Here is a 27,138-nt window from a genome sequence, read left to right on the forward strand (position 1 = left end):
ACAAGATCTTTTTAAAGTGTTGAAGAGCAAAGATGTCAGCTTGAGGACTAAGGTGCACCTGACCCAAGCCATGGTATTTTCAGTAACCTCATATGCTTGTGAAAGCTGAACAGTAAATAAGGAGGACCGTAGAAGAATTGATGCTTTTGAGTTATGGTGTTTGAGGAGCATATTGAAAGTGCCATGGGCTGCCCATAGAACAAACAGATCTGTGTCAGAAGAAGTGCAACCAGAGTGCTCCTTGGAGGCAAGGATGGCCAAAGTTCATCTCATACTTTGGACATATTGTCAGGATGGAACAGTCGCTGGAGAAGTATATCATATTTGGGAAGGTAGAGGGTCAGAGACAAAGAGGAAGACTCCCAACGAGATGGATTGGCCAAGTGGCAGCATCGATGGACTCAAGCGTGACAACAATAGTGAGGTTGGCCCAGGATAGGGTAGTGTTTCATTGTGCTGTGCATAAGGTCACTATGAGTTGGTACCAACTTGATGGCAGCTACCAACACCTACAATGAGATGGTTTGGCAAATGTAGACTAAGCAGACAGAAAATTAACTTATATTTGTTCATTTATATAATATGTAAGTTATACCTGAATAAAGAAGGATTCTCTGGGCAAATTATTGAGTGATGCAGAAAGCATCAAAAGAAGATGGACGGAATACACAGAGTCATTGTACCAAAAGGAAATGGTCGATGTTGTACCATTTCGAGAGGTAACGTATGATCAAGAGCCAATGATACTGAAGGAAGAAATCCAAGGTGCATTGAAGGAATTGGCAAAGAACAAAGGACCATGAATTGATGGAATACAAATTGAAATCTTGCAACAAAGTGATTCAGTACTATGCCAAGAAATGTAGAAGACAATCTGGCAAACTGTTTTTAAGAGATCTGTATTTGTGCCCATTCCAAAGAGAGGTGACCCAACGGAATGCGGAAATCATCAGACAATATCTTTGATATCCCATGCAAGTAAAGTTTTACTCAAGGTAATACAGAAATGGCTGCAACCATACACTGAAAGAGAGCTTCCATAGGTTCAATACAGATTCAGAAGAGGATGTTGAACAAGGGATATCATTGCAGATGTCTGATGGATCTTGGCTGAAAGCAGAGAATATCAGAAAGATGTTTACTCGTGCTTTCTTGATTATGCAAAGGCCTTAGATTGTGTGGATCATGACAAGTTATGGACAACATTGTGAAGTATGAATATTCCAGAACATTTAATTGTGCTCATGTGGAACCTGTACATAGACCAATAGGCAGTTTTTCAAAAAGAACAAGGGAACACCAAATGGTTTAAAATTAGGAAAGATGTGCAGCAGGGTTGTATTCTTTCACCATACTTATGCATCCTGTATGCTGAGCATATAATCTGAGAAGGTGGGTTATATGAAGAAAAACGTGTCACCATGATGGAAGGAAGACTCATTAACAACCTGCTATATGCAGATGATACAACCTTGCTTGCTGAAAGTGAAGAGGAATTAAAATACTTACTGATGAAAATCAAAGAACGCAGCCTTTGGTATGGATTACATCTCAATTTAAGAAAACAAAAATCCTCATTGGACCAATAAACAACATTTTTACCAATGGAGAAAAGATTGAAGTTGTCAGACTTCATTTTTCTTAGATCAACAATGAGCACTTATGGAAGCAACAGCCAAGAAATCAAACCACGTATTGCATTAGGCAAATCTGCTGCACAAGGCCTTTTTAAAGTATTGAAGAGCCACGATGTCAGTTTGAGGACTAAGGTATGCCTGACACAAGCCATGGCATGCAAAAGCTGGACAATGAATAAGGAAGACCATAGAAGAATTGATGCTTTTGAGTTATGGTGTTGGAGGAAAATATTGAAGGTACCATGCCAAAAGAACCAACAGATCTGTGTTGAAATAAGTATAGCCAGAGTGCTCCTTGGATGCCAGGATGGCCAATCTTCGTCTCTCATATTGTGGACATATTGTCAGGAGTGACCAGCTGCTGGAGAAGGATATCATGTTTGATAAAGTGGAGGGTCAGAGAAATAGAGGAAGACCCCCAGCAAGATGGATTGGAAAAGTAGCAGCATCAGTGGGCTCAAGCATGGCAACAATTGTGAGGTTAGCCCAGGACTGGGAAGTGTTTTGTTCTGCTGTGCATAGGTCGCTATTAATTGGTCCTGACTTAATGGCACTTAACGACAACAACAAAGGTGGTTTTGGCTAAATTTCTTTTCAGTGGAATTCTGTCTACACTCCCAACTTCTCCATTTTATTTCAGGTGAAGTAAAAGTTTGGGTAGGATGCACATTTAATGAAGCAATTGATTTTTTTAAAAATGTAGGTTCGTTTGTTTTTTTTTTAATCATAAAAAGTATGCTATTTGTTATGCAATTAAATGTGAATTAAATTATGTCTTTCTTATGATAACCCACTTAGATTTTTTCCTAAACTAAGAGGAAATTTCTTCCTTAATATCCTTTTAAAAAATAATTAATAGAGAATATAGGCTCTCCTCCCTTCTATTTTCTGAATTTCTGTTGTTGTTAAGTGCTGACTCAATGCGACCTTGTGTAGAATTTCCAAGAAGCGACTTCTGGGTTTGAGCCACTAACCTTATGGCTAGCAGCCCAGTGCTTATCCTACAGTGCCACAGCAGGACTCCTTATTTTCTGAATTTGTTATTATTGTTAAGTGCCTTTGAGTTGGTTCTTTCTCATAGCAACCCTGTATAGGGTTTCCAAGGAGCAACTGATACATTTCAGCTGCCAACCTTGTTGTTAGCCATACAGTGATTCTCCTTCAGTGTCACAACAGGACTCCCTGTTTTCTGAATAGTTCTTTGCAAATCATTTCCACATCGTTTTCTACAGATTTTAGTTGTAGGATTTAATTTTTTAACTTAATCACAACTTAATTTTTTTATTTTATTATTTCTCTTTCCATAAATGCATTGCATGCATGCTTTGTGCCCAGAAACATGCATGACTCTGTATTTAATAAGGCACTAGAAATAGAGCACTATGATTAAGCTTGGGTCTAATGGTTACCTAGATGAACAGATAATCTTGGTAGAGTATGATGGCCTAGAGTGGAAATCTGAGCTATGAGTGTGAAGTCAACACTTCAGTGAGCTGCTGAACTTGAAGAGAGGGCATTTATACAGAAGAAATAACATATAGAAGGCTGAGGTGAGAGATTTGGCTGGAGAAGCGGTAGCTGACTAAAGCATATTCTTAGACTGGGTCCTGTAGAGAAGCAAAACCAGTGAGACTTGCATATGTAAATAAATGTACAGAGAAGTTTATATCAAGGAAATGGCTCACTCCATTGTAGAGGTGAGCAAGTCCCAAGTCCATTTGTCAGATGTCAGGATGCTTCTTACTCTACTAGAGGCAGGGCTGATGATAAACCAAGATTGGTCAGTCAGGGCAGTTAAGATGGTCAGCAGTAGAGCAGACCACTGGCTCAAGTAAAAAAATAAAAAACAAAAACAACGAAAAACAGAGGTCTGATGATAAGTTAGATTCAGAATCCAGACCCAATAGAAAAGCAAGCAAGCTTTACCCGAGTGTTCAAAATATTGGAAGCAGGCCACACTCCTGAGGAATCTTCCTTTCAATTGATTGTCTGTTCATAGCAGATCTCAACATGGGGGTTACTAAGTCTTAACAGTCAAACCTTTGAGAATCCTGATTAGTCAAGTAGACTCAAAACCTTAATTATCACAAGTGTGGAATGAGTAGGGTTGCTAAGGTTGACACATAAGGCTCAGCATGCAGTACTGCACAATATGCCTGCATGATTCTCTCTGTCAATTACTTCAAGTCTTTACTCTGAAGGCCTTCTCTAGCCTTCATACAGAAAACTTTAATCACCACTCCTCCAATACGTCATAACTCTCTTCCTCACATTTTATTTTTCCCTTGATTTTTATCACTATTAATATTATATTATTTGTCCCTTTCACAAAAGGTAAATCCCACTAAGGCAGGGATTTTTGCCTGAGTTGTTTACTACTGTATTTCCAACATGCACTAGAGTGCCAGCCATATCATAGGAGTTCAGCAAACATTTGTGGAGTGACTGACTGAATGACTGAAGGGGGATGGAAAGGAAACTGTGGCAAGATTATAAAGGACAGTCTGTTCATGTGTTCAGCCATTTAGCTTTAGCCTGTGAGAAAATGTAACTCACTAACACTGAACATTCTCCTCTACAGACCAATGACTGGTCTTGGGAAGAGCTCAACATCTACTTTGATGACCGAATTAGAGAATGATAGAAAATTTTTATTCTTTTGCAGAGTATATATTTTACCCTCAGTGGTCAAATGATTATCTTGCCATAGATTCGAGCATTTTAAGTTCAAATTCTTTGTGGGTTAGTGAATTCTCTCTTGGTTAATTTGAGGGTAATTTATTTTACATTGTCACATGTTTGCTTTCTCCCTGGCCAGGTTCTGTGGTGGACTAATTAAGGACATAAAGAGGAAAGCACCATTTTTTGCCAGTGATTTTTATGATGCTTTAAATATTCAAGCTCTTTCAGCAACTCTCTTCATTTATCTGGCAACTGTAACTAATGCTATCACTTTTGGAGGACTGCTTGGGGATGCCACTGACAACATGCAGGTGGGTATGGTTTTGGGGAGGACACAAATAGTACAGCCCAGATGCCTTCCTCACCCCTACAGCTCAGTTAGAAGCAGATGGCCTTTCAGTTACTCAGCGTGATTTTCTTTCTTTTGCTGGATGCTGCATTTTACTTTGCTTCTGGCCTGCTGCTGTATTTCTAGCATTTTAGTAATTATAAAAATAGCTCGATGAAATCTGGCTTGAGTCATAAGTGGGGGATAAAAGGGAAGGAAATGAGGATACACAATTCTGTTAGGGCAAAATCATATCAGCTGCTGCAATTTTGTGCAGTGCACAAGGATTATCTCTTCCACTATCTGAAATACGTGGACCATATACTGTAAAATTTGATGATCACACTCTTTTTGGGAATGCATGATTAGCTCCATTTTACACATGAACAAATAGAATCATCAAACAATTGAATGAATTCTCAAGGTTGGATTTTGTATGTTTTAACTTAAGTGTGCTTTTAATTTTCAGCCTTTATCAATTGCTGCATAACATAATTCTTCAAAATATAGAAGCTTAAAACAACCATGATGATATTATCTTTCATGGTTTTGGGGTTCATGGGCATAGGTGGGTGCTTATAGCATTTGTTCTCATGAGGCTGGAGTTACCTAAAGTCGCCTTTACTCATTTGTCTAGCACCTAGTCTAGCATTTCTGGACCAATTGGAGTCTTGTTGAGCATCTCACTTTCCACCTGATTTTACCACATGGCTAATTGGGCTTTCTCACAGCGTGACAATTGTAAGATAGTAAGGCTTACATGGTGTCTGGTTTCTCTTGAGCAAGTGCTCCAAGAGATCTAGGGGGGAAATTGTAAGGCTTATTTCAACTGAACCTCAGATATGAGATAGCATCGCTTGTCATGGTATTCTACAGGTAAACCATTACTGTACAGACTTCCTCCACCTATGCCATGTACCTTGGTGCTGAAATTACTTATAAGTACTGTGGGTTAATATGAGTTGGTACCAACTCGATGGCATCTGACAACAACAACTGTATATTTTGGACTCCTGGTGTGGCTCTGTAAGATAAGCACTAGAATGCTAACCAATGCTAACAGTGATTCAAACCCACCAACTCTTCCATGGAAACCCTCTCAGGGTCACTATTAGTCAGAACTGACTTGACAGCATTTAACACTAACAATGTATATTTTGGAATACAGTTTATTTTATATTGCAAAACATTCTTATTTATAATATATATATATAACATTCAACATACTCTATCATTATAATACTGTCTTGTGCTAAAATATTATCAAATCTTGTTATTTAATAGAAACCATAATAAAAATTAAAATACTTTAGCCACATGACAGACTTAGCACATGCAAGTGATTTATGACCTGTTCAACAAACACCATTTGGCTTTTCTGAATTGCACCAAATTACATAGATACAACATGGGATAATAATATAAAATATAGGCAGCCTCAACAACTGAATAAATATGCTTGATGGACAAAATTGAAAAGGACCAGAGGACTGGAAATTTTTCCCAAAACGATACCACTCCTGGTATAGGATATGCTCTGGACTGCTAACTGCAAGGTTTGTGGATCAAACCCAACAGCCACTCCTTGGAAACACTATATAGGATGACTATGAGCTGGAACCCTCTTGACAACACTTAACAACAACAATACCAAAAAAATAGGATAATAAGCCTATCATGACAGAGGAATATATGGGGTCATGTTACTTGATGATGCGCTGAACTACAAAGTCAGTCTGAACTGAAAGGTTGGCAGTTACTATTGGTCAGAACTGAGTCAATGACACTTAATAACAACAACAACATGGTTAAACAGGGCACATTTTTGTCATTGCTACTATACGTAGAAATTGCATATGTTGTTGTGTGCCATTGACATTTTGGTTGGCAGCTGAGTGACTTAACCACTGTGCCACAGGGTGTTATATATAGGAATCATGAAATGATTGTCTTTGTTACATTCTTCATTAACTACATTTGTTGGAAACTGTTCTACAAATGAATCATATTTTAGAGAATTTGAATACTGTGTAGCTGAAACTGGGTATTGAGGTCAGTCAGTGCAGGAAATGGGTTGTGAACTTTCATGACTGCTGGGACAAGGTGTCAAAAACAAACAAAAAGTGTTACCATCAAGTTGATTCTGACTCATGGGCACCTCACGTGTGTTATAGTAGAACTGTTCTCTAAATGATTTCTAATGACTGATTTTTAAAAATAGATTGCTAAACCTTTTTTCCTGAAGCATCTGCATAGAGCTGGACCTCCAACCTTTTGTTTAGCAGATGAGGCTTTATAAATGAGGCCATTTCCACCAGAGAAGGAAGTTCAGTCGTGACTGTGATGACTTCTGACAGCTAAGGCTCTGCTGGAAGAATACAATTGTCACCCAGCCTTGCTGTAGTTTTTCAATACTGACATCTCATTAACATTTAAAAAACAGACTTGTGCTGGCCAAAAAACACACATGAGTGTGCTACCAGCTAGAGACCTACCTCATGGTGAGTGAACACCAATCATGAAGTATATGATAAAGTGTTTTTTGTTTTTTTTTCTCTTTGATGAGACAAGAATGGAAAAAATTATGCCCTAACAATGATTTCAGTAATAGAATTATAAAAAAAAAAATGTGCTATATAAGCAAATCAAGAAGTTATTCTGCATCTAAATCATTGGTATGGTTGTTAAGTGCTGTCAAATTGATTCAGACTTCATAGCAACCCTATAAAGTGTTTCCAAGGAGCAGCTTTGAACTGCCAACTTTGATTTTAGCAGTCTAGTGCTAATCCTATAGTGACACAACAGGACTCCAAATAATTGGTATAGTATTTAAGAAAAGAAGTGGAATGGGAAACAGTGGGGCCCAGATTGAGAAGATAAGCAGGCAGCCACATGTTAAGAAAAAAAAATTTTAAGTTGTAATTAATTAGGTAACATAGGCTCTTGGGAGGCCTCCTGGTGTAGCACTTTAGGATCAGCACTGGACTATGAATCACAAGGTCAGCAGTTCAAACCCACCAGCTGCTCCTTGGAAACCCTAAACAGGGTCACCAATAAGGTCGCCAACTCGATGGCACATAACAACAGCAATAGATTTTTGGGAGGCATTCATAGAATTCTTATTTCCCATGTGGGAAACTGGGTTTGATTCCCAACTGGTACCTCATATGCAGCCACCACCATTTGTCAGTGGAGGGTGTGTTTTGCTATGGTGCTAGAAAGGTGTCTGTGAACTTCCACATTAAGACAGACTAGAAAGAAAGGCTTGCCGATCAACTTCCAAAAACCAGTCATTAAAAACAGTATCATAGAAGTCTGATCCTGTTGTGCTTGGGGTTGCCATGAGTTGGTCTTATGAGGTCAGCCAAGAACAACATAGGCGGTTGAAAGGTTTTTTTCAGAGTATATAGAGGCTTTCTTGTGCAAATAATTTCTAAATACACTTTTTCATGATCTTCTCTTTGAGATAAGAACATAATGACATTTCTTATGTATTAATTGGTCTTTTTGTAATTGAAGGAATTATCTTTGTAACTTAGCTCCAGAGTACTACATCTGAGACCAACGGTGATGTTTGTTAAAGTCTTTTGTTGTTCCTTAAGTTAATTTATATATAAATGAATTCCAGGGAATACAAAGGACTTTGTGTAACAAAAGTTTCAATGTGGGTACTTTTCTGTGGAATAAATCACATGAGGAGAATTGTGCTGGTTGAGTAAACTTCAGAAGAAATATATTCACAAATGCAAATATATTAAGAGAATCAAGATGTTAAATAGTCCATTAACATGACTTTTTGCTCAGTGCTTCACAGAGAGTTGACTAAATTCAAAGTATCTCTGGTAGCGTAGTGGTTACGAATCGGGCTGCGAACCTTAAGGTCAGCAGTTCGAAACTACCAGCCGCTCCGCGGGAGAAAGATGAGGCTTTCTACTCCTGTAAAGATTTACACCCTTGGAAACCCTGTACAGGGTCGCTATCGGTCGGAACTGACTCGACGGCACTTCACAACAACAACAACACAACAATCCAAACCCCAAATCTATGCATTTCAATTATAGTGTTGGCAAAGAATATTGAAAGTACCATGAACTACCAGAAGACTAAGTTAATGTGTCTTGAAAGAAGTACAGCCAGAATGCGTCTTAGGAGGGAAGGATTTTGCCTCTTTTTCTTTGGTCGTGTTGTCAGGAGGAACCAATCCTTGAGGAAGGGCACCATGCTAAGTAAAGTGGAGGGTCAGCAAAAAAAAGATGAAAACCTCAAATGAGATGGATTGACCCAGTGGGCTCAAGCATAACAATTGTGAGCATGGCTCAGAACTGGGCAGTGTTTCCTTCTGTTGGGCACTGGGTTGCTATGAGGCAGAACTGACTCAATGGCACCTAACAACAACAACAACAATTCAAACCCATGAAGTTATTTACCAGATATAGTTATGTTATTTAATAGATTTTAAATCTCCAATTACAAGGTCATTGAAACTGTAGAATCATTGTTAAGTGCCGTCAAGTTTGTTTCAACTCATCGTGACCCTGTGTAGCGTTTTCAAGGAGCAGCTGGTGGGTTTGAACTACTAACCTTGTCATTCCAGCCTTGTGGTTGAGTACTTTATTCTATATCACCACACCAGAACTTATCACTGTTTTCAGAAGTTTCTCTGAATGAATACATTGAACAACATTTTTCTCTCCCCGCCTCCTATTTTTTTCTTTTTTCAGTTGGGTAAAGGTTTACAGAGTACATTAGTTTTTATGCTACAATTCAGACACATTTTTTTGTTGTTTTTGTTTTTTTAGCAACTAGTATGGATTTTTATTGTCAAAATGAGATATGATCATAACAAAAGACACAAATAAATGAATTGTTCTGAGAAGTTTAGGCTCCAGCATCTTTCTGTGGAAAGGTTAGCTCCTTATACAGTCTCTAATCCAAACTCAGCAAATATTTGAGACTAAACTCAAGACAGTGGCTGAACATGCAAGCAGAGGAGAGCAATAAAAAGGCAGTTTCCCTTTTTCTTTCTCAGTTAGTTATGGATGCATATAAAGGTTCGAGGCTCACTTTGGAGAAAATGGTTTTCTTATAGAAAATCTTCCTTTTCTGTATGCTGCAGTGGGGAAAGAAGGTTTCAAGCCCTGGGCTGACAAGGAAATCAAATAAGGTGATAGTAGTTTCACGGGAACCTTAAGGTGATCATCTATCTATAATTCTCACCTTCTTTACTTTCAAAGAAATTAACATCCCTATCAAACCAGCATACTAAATTTTCTCCCTTATGAATTTCCCACAAAATTGGAATGAATCTTACTTTAAAGTGCAAGAAAGGATTAGGAAGACTAGTGTATGCTCTCTGTGTGATACAAGAGGAACATTCCTCTGACAGCCCTGACCCAAGAGGAGTGACTTTAAGAACTGGCCAGGGGACAAGGTGATACCTTGTCTACCAACAAGGCAAGGAGAGGCCATTGGGTACAACTCTAGCTCCTAATTATACTCAGATCTCAAAGAGGTCTGAGTCCTCCTAAGCAATAAAGCCAGAGCAAAGTCCAAGGTCAGAAGGACCCAGGTGGTCCATGTTCCTCATGATTTGTCTATGCTTCTATTGATAGTGGAGTCCTGGTGTGGCATTGTAAGATAAACACTAGACCTCATGTTTTCTTTGAACCACAGGGTGGTGGTTTAAACCCATCAACTCCCCCTTCTTCTCATCCCTTCTCAACTTTGTCCTTGGGTAAATGTTGCCCTTTTTATCTTGAATGGTTGACCATTTCATGGTGAGCATACTTTACTAGTGTTGTTGTCACCACTATGTAACTATCTGCTGCTTGACTGAAAATTGGGTCTTGAGAGTGAGTTCCATTGTAGACTTGAAGGGTGGTCCAAAGACATAGTCTCAAGTACCTCCAATCTCTTTCTGACCAGTAAGCCTGGTCTTTTCTATTTTATTTTTTATAATTTTGAGTTTTCTTCCATATTTTCTCTCACTCTATCTGGGACCTTCTAATGTGATCCCTTTCAGAGCCAGGTGGTAGCCAAACATCATCCAATTTTTCTGGTCTCAGAATTATGATGGCTGATGTTCACATGATCCATTGATCCATTGGACTAGTTAATTCCAACCATCTTCAGATTTTATCACTCTTATTTCTTTACATAGAGGGATCAATAGTTGTACTTAGATGGCCACTCTTGAGCTGCTGACCTTGTGGTTTAAACTGCCTGACCAGTAAGTCTGGTCTTTTTATGATTTTGAGTTTTGAGTTTTGAGTTTTGTTCCCACTAGGATCACTAAGGTGATCACTCTTAGAGTAGCTGGCACTGATAGCCAGGTGACATCCAGTTCCTCTTCCTTGCTTCTTTCTTTGTTTTTGAAGATATATATTGTTCAAATTCTCTTAATCCACCCACTACCATTGAGTTAAAAAGACAGGAAAATTAGAAAATATCAAAATGAATGTAAGAAGAGGTATGAAAATTGTTCTCTACTGCAGAGATAATAAAGTAAATGGACAAAGTGAGGAAATGAAATAGATGAACAGAAAATTTCAAAGGGCATCTTGAAGAGACAAAGTACAGTATTATAATGAAATTTACAAAGACCTTGAGTTAGAAACTCAAAAGGGAAGAACACAATCAGCATTTCTCAAGATGAAAGAACTGAAGAAAAAAGTCAAGCCTTACAGTATTGAATGAGTCTATGAGCAAAATACTGAACGAGACAGAATGAGACGGTATGCACAGAGTCACTGTACCAAAAAGAAATTGTTAATATCCAACCATATCAAGAGGTATCAAATTATTAAAAACAGACTGCACTGAAGAAAGGAGTGTAGGCTGCACTAAAAGAATTGGCAAAACAGACAAACAATAAAACAAGGCTCCAGGGGCTGATGGAGACACATTGAGATCTTTCAACTAAACTGATGAAGCACCGGAGGTGCTCATTCATCTATGCCAAGAAATTTGGAAGACAGCTACCTGGTGTACTGATTGGAAGAGAAGTGACCCAATGTGGAAACCATCGAACAATACTATTAATATTACATGCAAATAAAATTTTGCTAAAGATAATTTAAATAGAGCTATAACAGTACATCAACAGAGAACTGCCAGACATGCAAGCCAGATTTAGAAGATGATGTGGAACGAGGGATATCATTGCTGATGTCAGATGGATCCTGGCTGAAAGCAGAGCACACCAGAAAGATGTTTACTTGTGCTTTATAGACTATGCAAAGGCTTTTGAATAGGTGGATCATGACAAGCTATGGATAACATTGCAAAGAATGGGTGTTGCATAATGCTTAATTGTGTTCATAAGGAGCCTGTATATATACCAAGAGGCAGTAGCTTGGATAGAACTAGGGGATACTGAATGGTTTACAAGCAGGAAAGGTTTACTCAAGATGTATTCCTTGTGTATACTAATGAAATAATTCAAGAACCTGGATTCTGTGTAGAAGAAAGTGGCAGAAGACTCATTAACAACCTGCATTTCGTAGATGATACAACCTTACTTGCTGGAACCTAAGAGAACTTAAAATACTTACTGATTAAGATCAAAGACCACAGCCTTCATTATAGATTTCTCTTCAATATAATGAAAGCAAAAATCCTTACAATTGGGCCCATAAATATATTCATGATAAATGAAGAAAAGATTAAAATAGTAAAAAATGTCATTTTGCTTCAATTCATAGTCAACCTTCATGGAAGCAGCAGTCAAGAAATCAAACAACATATTGCCTTAGGCAAATCTGTTTTACAAGACCACTTTAAAGTGTTAAAGAGCAAAGACAACAGTCTTAGTCTGTGGACTAAGGCGCACCTAACCTAAGCTATGGTATTTTCAAAGCCTCATATTCATGTGAAATTTGGATAGTGAATAAGGAAGATCATAGAAGATTTGATGCATTTGAGTTATGGTGTTGAAGAAGAATATTAAAGTTACCATAGAATGCCAGAAAAAAACAGTAAGTCTGTCTTGGAAGGAGTAAAGCCGGAATGCTCATTAGAAGCCAAGATGGCAAGACTTTTGTTTCATGCTTCAAGGATGTTATCAGGAGAGACTAGTTCCTGGACTGGACATAATGCTTGGTAAAGTGGAGGGTCAGAGAAAAAGAGGAAGACCCTCAACAAGGTTCATTGAGTCAGTGGAAGCAGCAGTAGGCTCAAGCATAACCACAATTGTGAGGATGACACAGGACTGGGCAGTGTTTAGTTCCACTGTGCACAGGGTTGCTTCAAGTCAGAACCTACTCAACGGCACTTAACAGTTGAGGTGAATAGTCCATTATAAATTTCCTTGTGTAGAATAATATTAGTACATCGATTTATGAGTCTAAACACTGGGATTATGAGCTCTAAAATTATATATATATAAATAGAAATTGATTAGTACATGTACTACCCAACTCAATAATTATGAATCCTAGTAATTTTGCATATTTTAAATAATTCTACATATCTTACTACTTTTCAGAAAAGTTTTGTAATGACTAAAATTCTACATGTAGTCATTGTATTAATGTTTTTTTGTAAAGATAGATGAGATCAATATAGTTTTGACTATTGTAAGAACCAGCGGGTAAGTTGTTTTAAAGTTGAATCATTAATCCTTTATCATGGCTGAAAAGGTGTGTACTTTCACTGAACACCTTTAAGAAGTTTCGATGACCTGGCACAAGAATGTTTCTTGACTTAGCATCAGAATACAAAATATTTCATAGATTTGGTGCTAAGCTCTAGGTCATTTCATGAGTGTGTAGCAGAAGTTAATTCATTCCTTTGTGTTGATGATTCATTGAATGTCTACTCTGTGGCAGATGCTGTTCAATGTTCTAGGGAAATAAATATGTGAGCAAAGTAGAAAACAGTATTTACATTCTGTTTTCCTGTCCCCAAGAGATGCCACTTGTGTAGTGGACTTATTTAGGGAGTGAAATCCTTTGGCTTCTTTTGGCTTTCCAAGCACTAGTCCAAGATAGCCTGAAAAACCTTGGCACAGTCTGAAATCATCTGTAATTAAACCACATGCCTTCATAAATGTGGCAGTAGGTTATTCTCAAATGCGCAGGCAGCTCCAGTGAGTCAGCTAAGAACAGAGTCTTTGCTTTTAAATGCAGACAGCTCAGAGGTAGTTCACATAGGGCCTTTATTGTCAGGCTACAAATAGGCATGGGTGCTGGGTAGAAACATGTTGTGAAAACACAGATGAGTCACTGCACTGCTGTTGTCTAAGCAAAGTCTTCTGCCAGCTTATGTTCATGAGGTCTCGTGTGCTCCAAGACAAAATTCTGCATGTTAGCATTTATTTTAGAGACGAAACATATGTACTGTCAATGGAAAAGAGAAAAAACCCAAAAACTTTGACCTCAATGAAGCATATCTGTTATGATGAATCCAAGTATAATCCAATTATGATGGCAGTATAGATACCTGCATGAATTACCTAGCTTGGCATAGACACTTAGACTATTCATTGCTCTGAAAGGAGTCTGGGCTTATAGAGTGTATATTAATGGATTCTGTATTAAGTATGGGCAATTAAATTCTTGCTTAAGTGTCTGAGAGACACTGATCCACTTTGCCAACATTTGAGTCATTTACGATCCAGCCCAGGTTGTGGTGGTTTCTGTTTCTAGAGCGCAATATCAAACAACTATAGTATATACTTCTTGAGCTCCAGCAATTGTGTAACACTCTTATTATCCTTTTCAGTGAAAACCACTAGTCATACTGTTAAGTAAATAAACCCTTTTTAGCCTCACCTTTCTGAAATGGAGAAAATATTGAAGTTGTCAAGAATTTCATTTTATTTAGATCCATACTTGAAATATTACATTGGGCAAATCTGCAAAGACTTCCTTGGTGTTAAAAAGCAAAGATGTCACTTTGATGATAAAGTGCACCTGGACCTGGCCATGGTATTTTCAGTCACCTATTTGCATATGAAAGCTGGACAATGACTAAGGAACATCAAAGAAAAATACTATTTGTATTATAGTGTTGGCAAAGAACATTGACTATATCACAGCCTGCCAGAACAAACAAATCTGTGTTGGAAGAAGTACAACAAGAATGTTCCTTAAAAGGAAGATGGCAACACTTCATCTCATGCACTTTAGACATGTTACTAGGGGGAACCAGCCTTTAGAGAAGGACATCGTGCTTGGTACAGTAGAGGGTCAGCAAAAAGAGGAAGAACTTCAACCAGATGGTTTCATAGTAGATGCAACAAAAGGTTCAGATAGCAACAATTGTTATCTTGGCACAGGGACAGGCTGCATTTTTTTCTGTTGTGTATAGGCTCAGTATGAGGTGAAACCAACTTGAAGACACTTAACAACATCCTAAAAGCAAGTCCTTTTCACAACTAAGCTCTCTATAAAAATACATGTGAATCATTCCCTTATATTCATATTCTTGGTTGTCAAGTAGGGGTGTTGTTCTATTCCTTTATCATTGTTAGTTGCTGTTGAGACATCTCCAATTCTTGTTGATCCCATGTACAGTAGAATAGAATGTTACCTCATCCTGCACCATCTTCATGGTTCTTGAATTCATTGTTGAGGTTACTATATATTTTAAGTGCTTTGCAACCTAGGGAACTGGTCATCCAGTACTAACTCGGAAAATACTCAATTGTAATCCATATGATTTTCATTGGCTAACTTTTAGAGGAAAATCACTAGGCTTTTCTTCCTCGTTTATCCTAGTCCACTGATTTCTGAAACACTGGTGGTATAACTGCCCACCTCAGAGCAATATACAAGCCACCGTAATAAGATAATGGTGATATTTGTTTCTTTTTGAGAACCATAGTTATAATTCTCATAGTTGGATCAAAAAACAATCATAATGATAAGCAGATAAAACATGGAAGTTGTCAAGAATTTTATTTTACTTGTATCCACAGTAAATATCAATTTTCCAGCAACATTTTCAGAGCACAGCTCTTGCTACCCTCAAGAAATCCTTGGAAGCACAAATGAAGAAATCAAATGGTGTATTGCATTGGGCAAATCTGCTGCAAAATACCTCTTTAAAGTGTTAAAAAAAAAAAAAAAAGCAAAACTGATACTTTCAGGACTGACCTAAGAAATGGCATTTTCAGTTTCCTCATATGCATGTGTGTGGCTCATAGAATAAGTGCTGGGCTGTTAACCGCAAAGTTTCTGGTTCAAGGTACTGGCCAGAAGGGAGCCTTTATATCGAAGTAAATCAAGAATTATATGAAGATCATTTCGTATATGGGCAGTACTCTAACATGAAGAATATTTTTTTGATATTCAGTGTTAAAACTTTGATAGTCACTATATTCATTTTTTTTTTTTTTTCTCTTAGCTTTCTGGAGCACAGAGAAATGCTTTAATTTAAAACTATATTATTGATTATGAATGACTAAACAGAGTCTAGAGTGAAACTTAGTAAAGAAAGTAATTTTTATTTTTTTCCAGGAATAAATATAGTTCTGTTTTCACAAACCTTTTAGCGAAAGATTACAGTAAGATTTTTAGAGTTCTGTGAATTTTGTGATATTTATGGCACTAGCAGAGCACATTTTAATGGAACTTGTCTCATAATAAGGAATATTTATAGCCTGCATATCCAAATTTGAGGCTTTATTTTCACATACTGCTGTGCTGAGAATACTTAATCAATCTGCTTAAGTTGAAAATGTGTTATGTCTTATGATATTCCTCGATAAGACAGACACTTTTATACAAAGCTTATCATGTGCAATTTATAATTTTAATATTAAAGCAAATTCGTAACTGTTTTGCTGTTTTGAAGATCGTATAGTCATCTCAATTTACCCGAATGTTGTTGCAATTTAGCACCAAAATGCATTTTTTTCTTGAAATGAAATTGTAAGGAGGCATGTTAATTTGTACTACACATACATTTTCAGAAAGTTATAAGGAGAGTCCCTTAGAATGATATAATCGAGTTTCATAGACAAATTAAATTAGTTTATTTAGTACCAAAGTAAGAGATTCTACATTGCTTAGTCATTTGAACTGCAAGATCAGTGATTCAAGCTCACCAGCTGCTCTTTGGAAACTATACAGGGTCGCTATGGGTCGGAATCAACTCAACAGCACTTCACAACAAGAACAACAGCAGGGAACATTGGCCATTCCTTCTCCTAGAAAAGAACTTTAAATAATGCTTCATTTTCTGTACAAGTACTGAATTAAACATATTTGCTTGAAGGTCAGTTTACCAGAATCTTCTTTAGTTACTTTTTCATTTCATGAAGTAAACAAAGCTGAACAGAAAATTTAAAAGGGCAGCTCAAGAATTCAAAGTCAAGTATTTTAATGAGATGTGCAAAGACTTGGAGTTAGAAAACCAAAAGGGAGAAAATACTCAGCATTTATTAAGTTTAAAGAACCAAAGATCAAATTTAATGCAATATTGAAGGATTCTATGGGCAAAATATTGAGTGATGGAGGAAGCACTAAAATAAAATGGAAGAGATACACAGAGTTGCTGTACCAAAAAGAACTGATCTATTTTCAGCCATTTCAAGAGGTAGCATATGATTAAGAACTGATGGCACTGAAGGATAAATTCCAAGCTGCACTGAAGCAGCTTGGCAAAAAAAAAAAAAAAAAATCTCCAGGAATTGACAGAATACAAATTGATGCAGTGCTGGAGGCGCTCACTCTTCTATGCCAAGATATTTGGAAGACAGGTGCCTGGCCAACCAATTGGAAGAGATCTTTATTTGTGCCCATTCTAAAGAGAGTTGACCACATCATTAATATCACACACAATATCATTAGTATCATAACAAAAATTTGCTTAAGATCATTCAAAAATGGTTACAACAGTACATCAACAAGAAACTGTCAGCTTATGCCAGATTCAGACGCGAACATGGAATTGGTGTTGCCGTTGCTGATAATCAGCTGAATCTTGATGAAAGCAGAGAATACAAGAAAGCTGTTTGTTGCTGTTGTTGTTAGGTGCCATTGAGTCGACTCATAGTGACCCTATGCCCAACAGAATGAAACACTTCCTTTTCCTGTGCCATCCTCATAATTGTTGTTTACTTATGCTGCTTAACTGACTATGAAAAGCTTTCAATTGTGTAGATCATAACAAATGGTTAACATTGTGATGAATGGGTGTTTCAGAACACTTAATTGTGTTCATTAGGAACCTGTACACGAACCCAGAAGCAATCATTCAAACAGGATAAAGGGGTAATGAATGGCTTTAAAACAGGACATTGTGTGCCAGGGTTGTATCCTTTTACCATACTTATTCAGTCTGTATGCTGAGCAAATAAGCTGATCAACTGAATTACATGAAGAGGAACATGGCATCAGGATTGGAGGAAGACTCAAAGCAACCTGCAATATGCATATGATACAACCTTGTTTGCTAGCAGTGAAGAGGACTTAAAATACTACTGATTAAAGTAGTATTAAAACCCATAGACTTCAATATGGATTGCCCCTCAAGGAAAAGAAAATGAAAATCCTCACAGCTGAACCAATAAATAACATAATGGTAAAGGAAGAAAAGATGAAGTTGTCAAAGACTTCAGCTTGCTTAGATCCACAATCAACACTCATGGAATCAGCAGTCAAGAAATCAAATGAAGTATTGTATTAGGCAGATCCACTGCATAAGACGTTTTTTAAAGTGCTCAAGAACAAAGAAATCTCTTGGGGGACTAACATGTACCTGGCCCATGCCATGTATTTTCAATCACCTCATCTGCATGTGGAAGTTAGGCAATGAATAAAGAAGACTGTAGAAGAATTTGAATTATGGTGTTAGTGAAGAATATTGAAATTACCTTGCACTGCCAGAAAATCCAACATATCTTTCTTGGAAGAAGTATAGTCAGAATGCACCTCAGAAGCAGGATGGGGAGACTTTGATTCTAGGGCTTTGGACATGTTATCAGAAAGGACCAGTCTCTGGAGAAGTACATAAGTTTTGATGAAAGTGGAGGGTTATTAAAAAACAGGAAGACCCACCCCCTAAGGTGATGGATTGACAGAAGCGGTACTACCAGTGGGCTCAAACATAACAATTGTGAGGTTGGCTCAGGACCGGACATTATTTCATTTTGTTGTGAATAGCATCATGTCTATGAGTCACTATGAACTACAACAATAATTATAATTCTGTAAATAATAATTAATAGAAAAGTCAAACAATACAAAAAAGTACATAGAATGTAATTTTGCCCTTAAATATATCTGCAGAAATAAGCATTATTAACATTTTAATGAACACGTTTCATGCATCTTGTAGTAAATGTGTACAAAGATAATCTTATGGATAGGATTTTTCATAAATGAGATGATTTTACTTATTAAACTATTGCAAATACATTTTCTGTCTTTGTCATATTTATTTTAACATTATTTAACTGTATTTCTTTAGATGTACATACTTTCATTATAATTTAGAAATATTATCAATATTTCCCTTATAATTTTTAGTATTCATCATATTCTTTGCCCTTTCCCAATTCCCCTCCCCCAAATTATTCACATATTTTAGTTCATTTATACTTTCATTTACATTTTTGAGCCACTTGAAATTGATTTTTATCTAAGATTATAGTGTTAGATAATGGGCACTTTAGATAATTTAGATTCTAAGACACAGCTCTTCAAATGAACAAAAAAAAGTGAATCTCTCTGTTTTGCTAGTCTATTCAATTAGACTTGGAACTGAAGCTCTTCTGATAAAGTTTTTGGCTCATATGTTTCCTCTGGCTGGGAGATAATTTACTTTCAAGTCTTCCCTCCTTTTTTAGTTTCTGCTGGGTAGTGTAAACGAAATCTTCTTTATGATGACAGAGCACTTTAGGCAGAGTAGATGGCAATAAGTATTTGGCTGCTCTGATGTGTCAGGACAGAAATCACGATTTATAGGTTCTAGCTGCATAGGTGAAATGAAAAAATGAGGGTTCTATATCCAATTCTATTCCTCAGTGTAGATAGTTTGCAATGTACATTTTTTACCCAAATTTCCCTCTTTCTCTCTCTCACACACAAAACACTTTAGATTAATTTTTTTTTAACTTGGAATTTAACAAAGTTAGTGAATAGTTTATTAGTTAACATCACCAACATATTTTACTTTTCAAGTTTTAGTATGTTGAAAATTGCCAAATCAGTAGAAAATCTTTTGATTTTTTTGAGCAAGTGTGCCCCTTTTCTCTGTAGCCTTTACTTGTTTTCCATGTATTATTGCTAACTGGCTTCTTTAAAGAAGGTTGTTATTATTAATTAAATAATGAATTCATTAAAAAATAACATAAAGCAATACAATTTGTTCTTTAGTGTTATATGAACAAGCTGAATTGTAATAAAGTCCAAATTGGCAGCACAAATTAAAGATGTTTTATCTTCTTGAACATGTTTGCTTGGTCTCAGTTATGACAAGCATAGTGACTCTGCCAGCTCTTGTCACAGTTGTTGTTGTTGTTATGTGCCGTGGAGTCGGTTCCAACTCATAGTGACCCTGTACAGGGTTTCCAAGGCTGTAAATCTTTACAGGAGCAGAAAGCCTCATCTTTCTCCCACGGAACATCTGGTAGTTTCGAACTACTGACAGTGAGGTCCGCAGCCTGATTCGTAACCACTACACTATCAAAGCCCCTTCTTGTCACAGTACCGCAGAAATAAAATGCTAGTGTTATAAAGCATGGTTGAATTCTATTTTAAGTCTTCCCTCTATATTCCGATTTCTTTTCTTTTAGGCTTGATTTTACTATTATGGGACTTGTGCTGATTTTCTTTTATCTTTTGAAGTACAGGGCCATCTTTGGTTTAACCTCATGTATGCAGAAGAATATTCACAAATTGTTTTAGATTCTGACCTTATTGCTGTAAAGTCAAACAAACTTATTTTTGTTGTCATAGTTGATTCTGTGTGTTTAATGACACAGGGAATGAAAAGAAACAACTTTAAGACTTCTATGAATTTTGAATTTGCTCTGGGAAAGTCTGAGGATTTCTAGGATTTTGTTTTTTGCTTTTTGCCTGAGGGTTAGTTTGCCTTTTTTTTTTTTTTTTTTTTCATGTTAGGCCTTTTGAACTTCCTCTACTAGCTTTCTCTCTTGAGAAACAAAGCAATTACGAGAGGTAGACTGTAGAGTAGAGGCTGAGAACAGTTAAGAAAAGGGAACTGACCTTTTGTTGTATCTCTACTTTGTACTTAAAGAGCTCTGGTATCGCAGTGGTTACCAATCGAGCTGCTAACCTCAAGCTCAGCAGTTTGAAACTACTAGCCGTTCATGGGAGAAAGATGAGGCTTTCTGCTCCCATAAAGATTTACGGAAACCTGTGCAGGGTCATTATGAGTTGGAACTGACTCCATGGTCCTTAACAACAACAGATTTGTGCTAGGGATTTCTGGCAGCAAAGTGGATTACAAGTTGAGCTGCTAACTCAAAGGTCTGTAGTTTGAGTATACCAGTCACTCCATGGGAGAAAGATGAGGTATCCTGCTTCTTGAAAACCCTATACAGGGAAGCTATGAGTCTGAACCGACTCAGTAGCATACAACCACCACCACCACCACAACAACAACAACTTTGTGCTAAGGAGCACTGACACTATAGTGAGTCATGAGTTGGGCTGCTGACCTCAAGGTCATCATATCCAACCTGAATTTAAGAGCCATGGGATGACATCAAGAACATCATGTAAGAAGCAAACAGAAGGTCATTAAAAAGACAGGAAAGGAAGAAAATACCAAAGTGGATGTCAGAAGGGACTCTAAAACTTGCTCTACAATGTAGAAATGCTACAGCAAATTGAAGAAATGAAGTACGAGAGTTGAATAGGAAATTTCAAAAGGGTAGCTCAATATGATAAAATAAAGTATTATAGTGAAATGTGCAAAATTCGTGAGTTAGGAAACCAAAAATGAAGAACAAGCTTAGCATTTCTCAAGGTGAAAGAACTAAAGAAAAAATGCAAGCCTGGACTTACAATACTGAAGGATTCTATGGGCAAAATACAGAACGATGCAGAAAGCACCAAAAGAAGATGGATGGTATACACAGATTCACAGTTCCAAAAAGAAATGATCAAAAGACAAGAAAGAAAGAAAAGACCAAAATAAATGTCAGCATAGTAGATTACGAGTTGGGCTGGTATCTCAAAGGTCTGTAGTGTGAGTATACCAGTCACTCTGAATGGCTGAATTCTTTTTTTAAGTCTTCCCTCTATATTCTGATTTCTTTTCTTTTCTTTTGTGCTTGATTTTAATATTGTGGGACTTGTGCTGATTTTCATGTCTCTTTTGAAGTATGGGCCCATCTTTGATTTAACCAAGTAATATAAATTGAAATCATTCAACAACTGATACAGCACTGGAAACACTCATTAATCTATACCAAGGAATTTGTACGGGAACTCCCTAGCTAATTGCTTAGAAGAGATTCATTTATTGCCTCTTCCAAGGAGAGTTGACCCAACAGAATGTGGGAATCATTGAAAAATATCATTAATATCACTTTCAAGTAAAATTTTGCTGAAGATAATTCAAAAATAGTTGCAACAGTACATTGACTGGGAACTGCAAGAAGTTCAATCTGGATTCAGATGAGGACGTGAAATGAGGAACATCATTGCTGAAGTCAGATAGATCTTGGCTGAAAGCAGAGATTACCGAAAAAATGTTTACTTGTGATTTATTGACTATGCAAAGACTCCTCCCCCTTTTTAATATTTTATTGTGAATTATGTGATAGTTTACATGGGAGAACATTAGCTTTACATTCATCCTATCGTATATCGTTTCATTGCCATGGTTACAATCCCCTCCATCCATCATTAACCAACCAAAGGGCATACCCAGCAAGTCTGCCCTGGTCATCAGTGCACAGCCCATCTCCCTCTCTGGGTCTAGAGTCCCCAGCCACTCCATCTCTCCACATCATCATCTCTGCCTCCATCTCTGATGTCACTGCTTCTTTGAGTAGGGTCCTACACTCAGTTCTTCATTGATGGTCCCAGGGACCTCCGCTCCTGGACAGCAAAGTCAACCACGCTCCTCCTTTTGCTACAAAACATCTACCTTTACATTTCCAACCCTCACAGTCAGTCCTGATAATAATTATTCACTATTGTACCACATGAATGCTATCTGCATCTCCTTTCATCAGTCCCACCCAGACAGATTAGATATTACTCAGTGGAGATTCTACCTTCCTCCACGCCCTCTGGATCTAGGCTTACTCTTAAAAGCTTGCAAGCCAGTCACTTCTTGCCTTTGTACCCACATCCCCCATTTTGGGTAGCCAATGTCCAAGTTGCCCATCCCTGTCTACTCTGTGTATGGAGGGCGTGGGAATGATCCTTGCTGTAAAGATTTGTTTTCTCTTTTGAGCTACTGCATCCATAGGTGTAGGTCAAGTTCATCAAATTATATCAGATTACTCTATTTTTTCTCTTGTAGTTGAGCTCTGATCATCTAGTCATTGAAGCCAGGTCAAGTGGGTATTATCCGCAAGTGTGGGTGGTCTTGTGCATATTCTGTCTCTTCTTATCAGCTGGATGCTTCCTTCTCCACTCTAGTCCTCTGTGGCTATGTCACTGACTCTGGATTCCCCAGGTCTTGCCATACTGCTGGCCAACCAGGTCTCCACCTGGGTTCACAGGAGTCCATTGAATGTTGTTGGACTCATCTCACAGCTTCAATATTGTTTTTCCTTCACTTCCCCTTATTAGTGACCAGCATGGTCACCAGTCAGAACACATGTCTGCTTGTGTATTCCCAGTGAGTCTTAGTCTTGGAAGGGGGTTTGCTCTGAGGGGACCCAACTGCTTGCTTTGATGTCTCCTGGGTGAGCAGCTTGCTTGTTCTTGTAGTAGTCAGTTAGACTTCTGTTATTATTTCTTATTTTTCCTGTTGGTCTTTCTTGCAAGAAGTGTCTTCTGTTCTTCTAGCCACTCCAGGCTGATCTGCTTGTCCTTTCAAGTGGAAATTTCCCACCTCAGAAGATTCTGGATGGGGTCAGGATTCCACCTATGGTCTTATGCAGTGCAGAGGCTCCACAGGAAGCCTCCTTCACTTGGCAAGTTGTTGCCCCATTTTAGGGATTCCAATCAGTTATAGGCAGAAGATGGACTTAGAAGCTTTCTATGGTGGTATTTCTGGCTATTCCTTTCTCTCTACCTCAAATATCTATTTTATAATGGTATGCAAGGGAAAACCAAATTCAAAAGACAGCCAAGCATCTTAACATTATGTCCCCATTTTTATGTAAAGGCTTTTGACTTTGTGTTTTATGGAAAGCTGTGAATAACATTGCAAAGAATGAATATTGCATAACACTTAATTGTGCTTGTAAGGAACCTGTATATAAACTAAGAGGCAGTGTTAAAACAGAACATGGGGCTACTGAATGGTTTAAAATCAGGAAAGGTGTATGCCAGAGCTGTATTATTTCACCAAATTTAATCAATCTTATGGTAAGCAAATAATATAAGAAGCTGGATTGCATGCAGAAAAGTGGCTTCAGGCTTGGAGGAAGATTAATAAACTTTCTGTGATATGCAGATGATACAACCTTGCTTGCTGAAAGTGAAGTAGACTTAAAATACTTAATTGATGACGACAGAAAACCACAGTCTTCAGTATAGTTTGTACCTCAATGTAAAGAAAACTGTACCAGTAAACAACATCATGATAAATGGAGAAAAGATTGAAGTTGCCATCTACTTCATTTTGCTTGGTTACACAATCAAGACTCATAGAAGCAGCAGCCAAGAAACCAAGCAATATGTTGCATTGGCAAGTCTACTGTACGATACTTCTTTAAAGTGTTTAAGTTTAAAGGTATCAGTTTGTGGACTAAGGTATGCCTGACCCAAGCATTGGTATTTTCAGTAGTTTCATATTAATGTGAAAGTTAAAAGATGACTAAAGAAAGCAGTAGGAGAGTTAATGCATTTGATTTATAGTGTTAGAAAAGAAGATTAAAGGTACCATGCACTTTCCAAAGAACAAACAAATCTCTATTGGAAGAAGTATAGCTAGAATGCTCCTTAGGAGCCAGGATGGCGAGACTTCTCTCTCACACTTTGGACAATTTGTCATGATAGACCTGTCCCTGTAAAAGGACATCATGCTTGATAAAGTGAAGGGTCTGAAAAAAAAAAAAACAGGGAAGACCCGCAGCATATTAGCAGAGTGGCAGAAGCAATGGTTTCAAGTATAATAACATTTGTGAGGATGATGCAAGATGGGGCAGTGTTTCATTCTATTGTGCATAGAGCATCACTATGAGCTGGAACTGACTCAACAGCATCTAACAACAACAACATCCTTGATTCCAGGACAATTTTGTTGATGCTGGGCTACCTGAAAGAGACCTTTAAGGTCATCTAGTCCAAGCTTCTTATTTCATACATTAAAAAATGCAATGTGCATACGTTTCCTATTTTTTGCAAACTATGTATCAGATGCAATGCTAAGTACATTGCACACATGATCTGCTCGAATGATATCAACTGAATGAAAGTATGATGAAAAAACTGAAACATGACATTAAGTAACTTAATTACAACAATAAATTGAGTAAATGGCACGGTATAGATGGCCAACTCAGTATCGTCTGACCTCAGAATCCATTGCTACACTATATAGTCTCCTTTTTTCCATCCTCCATGAAGAAACTAAAATTGACAGAAGTTATGTGACATTCCGCAAATCATCAACTCTCTGCTGGCAGAATGCATTCCAGAGGCCAGATTTCCTTGCTGCCAGTTCTTAGTTCTTTCTACTATTCCACAGTAAAGTCACCTGATTCGAATGGATAAAATGAAAGACCAACCAAAATGACCAGAAACACTTTGTTACACCTGATTCTGTCACATCACAGAGCCCAACTGTCCACATTCTTATGAATTGCTTATGAGTTTTTTCCTTGAGAACTCAGATATAGAAATGTCTTTATGAGTTATTGTTACTAAAAATACACACATCCATGTACTGTTTTCCTTTTCTATGTCAAATTTAACTGAATATAATAAATCAGAATAAATTATTTCTGATAGTTCACCTTACAAATTGCTCTAAGCTATTGTTGTACTTAAAATTATTAATTGAATGAGAATATTTTTTAAATTGCTGTAATGTAGCTTATAGAGTAACATGTCAAAATGTGGAAAAAAGAGACTTTTCTCAGAAATGCTGGAAGGATCTCTAAGTGTAAGCCAATTTCCAGTGCAATGTGTATAATAAATCAACTGTCTGTTTCAAAGTTGTCAGCAGCAGCATGGACTGTAGCATTTACCAAAGGATCAAGCACTGAAGAAAAATAATCTGCCTTTTAGCAGTCACATGGCTTCCATAAATCAAAAGCATGTTCTGGAAGAAATGAGTTGTTATCTTTACTGAATGAGCAATAACGGCTGTTGACTCTAATAGTTAGAACCTAGTATGTGATTTGGTCTTTTCTTCTTCAATTCCATTTGCATTTACTGAGTGTTTGTAGAGCACATGCAGGGATAGTGTATGTCCAGATGAGGAGAAGAGAAACATAAATGACACCAAGACACTCTATTTTTTTTCTTTCATGGATATTAATGATTATGTCAAATGAAATGTCGTTTACCATCGAGATGGTACCAACTCATAACAACCCTATGCACAACAGCAAGAAACACCGCTCAGTCCTGTGCCAACCCCACAATCATCGCTATGCTTGAGCCCATTGATGCTGTCACTTTCCCAATCCATCTCTCTGGGATTCTTCTGCTTTTTCTCTGACCCTCCACCTCACCAAGCATGATAACCTTCTCCAGTGACTGGTCCTTCATAACAATATATCTGAATTTTGAGAGACGAAGTCTGGTCATCCTGGCTTCCAAAGAGCACTTTGACTGTACTTCGTCCAACACAGATCTACTTGTTCTTTTGGCAGTCCATCGTACTTTAAATATTCTCTTCCAACACCATAACTCAAATGCATCAATTTTTCTGTAGTCTTCCTTATTCACTGTCCAACTTTTGCCTGCATATGAGGTTATCGAAAATGCCGTGGCTTGGGCCAATCACATCTTAGTCCTCAAAATGACATCTTTGCTCTTCAACACTTTAAAATAGTCTTGTACAGCAGATTTGCCTAATGCAATATGTTGTTTGATTTCTTGACTGCTACTTCCATGAGTGTTGATGGTTGAGTCAAGAAAAATGAAGTATTTGACAACTTCAGTCTTTTCTCCATTCATAAGAATGTTGTTTATTGGTCCAATGGTGAGGATTCTGTTTTCTTTACACTGAGATGCAACCCAAAATGAAGGCTGTGGTCTTCGATCTTCATCAGTAAGTATTTTAAGTCCTCTTCACTTTCAGCAAGCAAGGATGTACCATCTGCATATTACAGGTTGTTAATGAAGTCTTCCCCCAATCCTGATGCCATGTTTTTCTTCATATAACCCAGCTTCTTGGATTATTTGTTCAGCATACAGTTTGAATAAGTATGGTGAA

The 27,138-nt window shown here is 37.4% G+C and overlaps 1 protein-coding gene across 2 annotated transcripts in view; it reads left to right on the forward strand.

Moving 5' to 3' along the window:
* Positions 1–27,138, forward strand: part of LOC102828499 (electrogenic sodium bicarbonate cotransporter 1-like) — a 522,188-nt gene that overhangs the window by 332,435 nt on the left and 162,615 nt on the right. For both annotated transcript variants that reach the window (XM_006873779.1, XM_006873780.1), the window contains exon 11: positions 4,456–4,630. In XM_006873779.1, coding sequence (XP_006873841.1) covers positions 4,456–4,630 — 175 coding nt within the window. The remainder of the gene's footprint in view (positions 1–4,455; positions 4,631–27,138) is intronic.

The sequence above is a fragment of the Chrysochloris asiatica genome, unplaced genomic scaffold (genome assembly GCF_000296735.1).
Source record: "Chrysochloris asiatica unplaced genomic scaffold, ChrAsi1.0 scaffold00254, whole genome shotgun sequence".
Taxonomy (NCBI): domain Eukaryota; kingdom Metazoa; phylum Chordata; class Mammalia; order Afrosoricida; family Chrysochloridae; genus Chrysochloris; species Chrysochloris asiatica.